Source organism: Gekko japonicus, unplaced genomic scaffold (genome assembly GCF_001447785.1).
Source record: "Gekko japonicus isolate JY-2015 unplaced genomic scaffold, Gekko_japonicus_V1.1 scaffold1794, whole genome shotgun sequence".
NCBI lineage: Eukaryota > Metazoa > Chordata > Lepidosauria > Squamata > Gekkonidae > Gekko > Gekko japonicus.
Window position 1 is genome coordinate 159,726 of NW_015164244.1, and position 5,255 is coordinate 164,980.

At 65.1% G+C, this 5,255-nt stretch overlaps 1 protein-coding gene across 1 annotated transcript in view; it reads left to right on the forward strand.

The window, feature by feature from the left end:
- The first annotated feature begins 541 nt into the window (after nt 1-541).
- Nucleotides 542-5,255, forward strand: part of ASIC3 (acid sensing ion channel subunit 3) — an 8,782-nt gene continuing 4,068 nt past the window's right edge. Inside the window, exons 1-3 of the mRNA XM_015408621.1 lie at nt 542-1,102; nt 3,311-3,461; nt 4,595-4,649. Coding sequence (XP_015264107.1) covers nt 542-1,102; nt 3,311-3,461; nt 4,595-4,649 — 767 coding nt within the window. The remainder of the gene's footprint in view (nt 1,103-3,310; nt 3,462-4,594; nt 4,650-5,255) is intronic.

Sequence of the window (5,255 nt, forward strand, 5' to 3'; positions counted from 1 at the left end):
CCCCTTCCTTTCTGAAGTTGTTGTGGCACAGCCGTTTCCAGGTCTCACCAGACGGGCCTTGCCCTTTAAACTTCAGCCGCTGCCCAGACTTTGTGGGAGGCGGCTGGAGCGTGGCTGTGCCCCCAACCCCCAGCCGGTGGGGAAGTGGGGTGGGGTCCGGGCGAAGGGCAGCTGCTCGGAAGAGGGGCAGGGAAGGTGGCCAAGGAAAGAGGTGGCGAGGAGGAGAGGGCAACGGGAGCGGGAGAGTAGGGAGCCGGCAGAGGTGGCCGGCGGGAGGTGTCGGCAGCAAAGAGCGGCAGTGCCAGGAGACCAGGGTGTCAGGCTTCTAATGGCTGAGTTGGCCCTGCCAGCTGCGCCTGCCCCCGCCTCCGGTGCTCCCCCCTCCCCCTAGGCGGGCAGGCGGCCAGGCCTCCTTGGTCACCTGGCCAGGTCCTTCCCTCCCACCTCGGGCTGAGCCGCCGCCGCCCTGCCCTTCACTCTGGGTCCGGCAGGCAGGCGGGCAGGCGGGCAGGCAGCGTCCCTGCGTCCTTCTGGGGGGATCATGAAGGAGGCCGGGCAGCAGCTGCCGGAGGAGGAGGAGGAGGAGGCTTCCCCCAAGGCCTCCGACGTCGTCAACTTTGCCGGCAGCTGCACCCTCCACGGGGTCAGCCATGTCTTCCTGCCGGGGCCGTTCACGCCGCGCCGCCTGGCTTGGGCAGGGGCGGTCCTGGCTGCGGTGGGCATCTTCCTCTACCAGGTGGCCGAGCGGGTCCAGTACTACCAGGAGTACCACCACGTCACCATGCTGGACGAGGAAGAGGGCAAGCGGCTCCTCTTCCCGGCCATCACCCTCTGCAACTACAACCGCATCCGCCGCTCCCGCCTGACCCGCAACGACCTGCACTGGCTGGGCCCGGAGATGCTCGGCGTGGCGCCGCCGGACTTCCCCGACTACTTGCGGGCCCTGGGCTGGCCGGAGACGGACGCCAGCCCGCCAGGGTTCTTCCCCACCCGGACCTTCAGCATGCTGGACTTTGTCCAGCGCACCGGCCACACCCTGGAGGACATGCTGCTGGACTGCCGCTTCCGCACCCGGGAATGCGGCCCCGAGAACTTCACCGCTGTGAGTCCCCCTGTGGCTGCGCCCCCGCCTCCCCAAAAAAAACCGGCCCACGGACGGGCGGCATCCACCCCCCCCTTGCCTCGCCGGTCCTCCTGCGGCTTCCCAGCCCGCTCCAGGCGTGTGTGGCCACGTCCCCAGAGCCTCGGCCACAGCCCCCCTGCCCCCTGAGCCCGTTCTGTCCCCCTTTGGCCGCACCCATCGCCCCACAGCCCGGGCGGGGCCTGGAGTCCCCAGTCCCTTGGTAGGCTGGCTGGGCACCCCCATGGAAGCCAGAGTCAGCCTCGACCGGACCGGCGGTGAGCAGGGCTCAGCCCTGGCGGGGGCAGCATCACACACCGGACCCCTCCCTTCCACAGTGGCTTGAGTGAGAGCTGGAGCTGCTGACCCTGGAGGGGGGGGCGCAGAGGTGGGGGCTTCCGAATGCAAACGTGGGTGAACGTTGGAGATGGAAAAGGGGCAGGAACGGCAGATCGGGGCACAAAACGGGGAGCTCTCCTGTGAAGGGCTTCCAGAGGAGGGGCCAGCAGCCCCCTCCCCCAGGGGCCTCTCTGGTTTCCTGCCTGCAACCGGCCCGGAGCCCTCCCCCTCCTGCTCCCCCCGCAAGTGAGCCAGGCCGGCCTCTCTCGCACGGGCCGGAGGCCAAGGCGGCATCAGCTGACCCCGGCCACTGAGCTTACAGGGGGGAGGGTTGGGGCGCTGGCACTGTTGGGGGGCAGGCGTGCCAGGGAGACCCCCTTGCACAGTCCATGCCAGAGAGCCCCAGGGATGGGCTGGGCTTCCCCTCAAAGGCCGCCGAGCCCAGCCCCCATCTTGTGTTCCAGAGCGGAGGGGGGGACGGCGGGAGGGAGGGAGGGGGACAGTGGAGCCCAGAGCAGGAGGCGGTTCCCCAAGTCCATCCCCAGGGTGCAGGCCGGAGGGTGCCCAGGCAGGGCAGCGCATGCCCCCCCCGGTGGCTTGGGTTTTTTTTGGGGGGGGTCCTCGAGCCAGAGCTCCACACTGGCGGATGCCGGTGTCCTTCCGTAACGTCCGCAGAAGCCCGGCAAGCCTCGTCTGCCCCCTCCCTCTGGATTCAAGGGGGCCGTGAGGATTTCCCCCTCTGCCGTGTGGAGCTGATAAGGACGTTGGCCTGCCCGGCAGCAGTGTTGTGAGAGCAGCCGAGAGAGGGTCCGCGCGGGGTGCTGGGCCTCGTGGTTGCCCGGAGGCCTCCCCCACCGAACCCGCCTGGAGTGGCTGCCCATCAGCCGGCCTTGAACCCGGGTCCCAGGACGGGGCGGGGGGACTTCTGTGGGCGCTCTTTCTCCGCTGGCCGCCAGGGTGGGGTGCGGCGGGCGTGTCCTGGCTCTTCCTCTCCATGCAGTGGGAGCAGGAGGCAGCCCAGGTGGTGCGGAGCCTGGCAGGGGGAGGGCTTCTCTCTCTCTCACACACACACGCCCCGCTCTGTGCCACTCAGCATCCCTGTGGGTCACTTTGCTGCCCGTCTCCAGTTCCCAGCGAATCGATTCCCTTCTCGCCTTACCGCTGACGTCTCCGGTGAGGGCATCCCGCTGGCCGGGCCGCTTCACCCAGGGCCTGTAGGGCCGGCTGGCCAGGGGGCGGGCAGGGGCACCAGGAGCCCAGTCCCAGGGCTCCAGCACATCTGGGGACAAGGTGGCCCCTTCCCAGAAGCATCTGGGGCTCGAAAGCTTGCCATGGGGCAAGACCGAGGGTTGGGTCCTCTGAAGGTGTGAGGCATGGCTGCCTTGCGCCAAACTCTGGGGCAGCACCAAAGCATAACAACAGAAGAGACCCCAATGCTGGATCAGGCCAGTGGCCCCAACACTTTGTGTCACACACCATGGCCAAAAATACCAGGTGCCCTCAGGAGGTCCAGCAGTGGGGCCAGGAGGACACTAGGAGCCCTCCCACTGTTGCCCCCCCCCCCAAGCACCCAGCATACAGAGCATCACATAAGAACACAAGAGAAGCCAATGTTGGATCAGGCCAATGGCCCATCCAGTCCAACACTCTTCTGTGTCACATGGGTGGCCCTGTCCAGGGCTTCCTGCTCCCGGCCTGCTTGTGCATGCGCAGAGTGCTGCCCTTTGCACACTGCGTGCACAAAGAGGAGGCGGAGGAAAGTGCGCCGTTCCTGCGCCTGAGCCAGGGCACACACCCCTCTGCCCGGCACAGGTGCCTCAAGCATCTCCCTCCCCCTCTCTCCCCCCGCAGATCTTCACCCGCTTGGGCAAGTGCTACACGTTCAACTCGGGGGCCCCAGGCCACGAGCTCCTGACGACAGTCAAAGGTGGGACGGGCAACGGCCTGGAGCTGATGCTGAACATCCAGCAGGACGAGTACCTCCCTGTCTGGGGGGACACAGGTGGGTCGGGCAGAAGGTCCCGGGCAGGGGGCCGATCGTAACCCGGCTCTCCCATGCTGGCTTCGCGCTTTCTTGCAACAGAAGGAGAGTTTATCTTTGTGCAGAGGGCTGACGCCAGCCGGTGAGGCCAGAGCGTCCTCGCCCCGTGCAGTGCGCTGCATCCACTCTCCCCTGTGGGTGTCCTGGCGGGGGCTTTTACACGGGTGGGGAGGGGGGGCTGACCTTGGCTGCTGGCTGTGTCGGTCTCCTGAGCTGCACCAGGATCTGGAGGCAGGGTGGGAGGTCTGGGGGGGCATTGCTAGGCCCTTCAGCGACAGACCTGAGCTACGGCGGTGTCCGGTCCCCCACAGCTATTAATCCAATACACGTTTAGGCAAAGTAGTATTTTATTAAAGCCATGATAGAGCAGGAACAAGTTCACTGTCCAGAATGCCTGGGCCAGGGTGGGCAAGGAATAATGTAAGACATTCAAACAGGGTAATAACCAATAATCTCCATTCCCGCCGAGCGGGCAGACTCCAGGTTACGCGCTCAAAAGCCTGAGAAGCAACGTTCCTTGAAACCTAAACAATTACAGCTTCACACGGTGCAGTTCATTATACATTTGGCAAAGCAGCTCCCCCACACACCTGTTAACCTTGCAGATAAGCGGTGCCTAGCGTTTACAGACAGGAATGCATGAGACAAGATCATACACAGGGAAGATAGGGCATGCGCAGATGCCAGGGGAGGGGGGGGGAACCAACTGCCTCCCAGTCTTCTATGGCAGCTAGCTGACAGCCGGGGTTTCCAGGGGTGTCATGCTGTGCTCCTGCTGGGGGGCGTGGCTGGGGCAGGAGGGGCAACCCACCCAGACCCCACCCCTGCCACCCAGTCCCAGGGCCAGCATGTTACGGGCACAGTGCCAAGAGGGCCAGGCCTTGGTCTCTGCCGCTGAGGGGCTTGGCTGGACTGGGGCGGGGGGCAGATTTCAGCTGCATGGGAGGAGGAGAAACGTGTGCAAGAGGAGGCCTTGCCGAGGCGGTGGGTTCTCCCTCGCCGGAGGCCTTCAGGCACCCCAGGTATGTCCTCCTTGTGTGGCACATGCCCTGGGACAACACCTGTGCCCACGGCTTTCCCTCGTCCCACTCTAGCGCCTTTCTTCTCCTTTAACACTGAAGAGTCGAACGCTGGCGTCTTGGCTCGGAGGTAGGGGAGGAAGGGCCGGTGCTATAGGGAGGGGGGCACTCAACCCCCCCCAGTCCACAGTTGGAAGTTGTGCAGTCTGCTCACACACACACACACACACACACACACACACACACACACACACACACACACCGGCCTTCAGTGGTATGGGTGGAGCGGGCACCAGTTTGGTGTAGTGGCTAAGTGCGCGGACTCTAATCTGGGAGAACCGGGTTTGATGATTCCCCTGGCTGGATGACCTTGGGCAAGCTGTAGTTCTGATAAGAGCTGTTCTTGAAAAAGAGCCGTTTCTGTCTGAGCTCTCTCAGCCGCACCGACCTCCCAGGGTGTCTGTCTGTTGTGGGGAGGGGAAGGGAGTCTGTGAGCCGCTCCGAGACTCCCTTGGGTAGTGAAAGGCGGGGCATAAATCCAATCTCTCCTCTTCTCTTCTCTTTGGGGGTAGCAGGGTTGGTCTCATCTCCTGTGCCCCACGGGGCAGGATGCCCTCCCCCCTCTGTGCCCGCTTCCATGGGGCCTTGTGCTGCAGGGCGGCAGAGGCACGGCAGACGCTCTCCCCCTCCCCGCTTGACCTCCCCTGGAGGGAGCGTTGCCCCTCCCTCCCTCCCT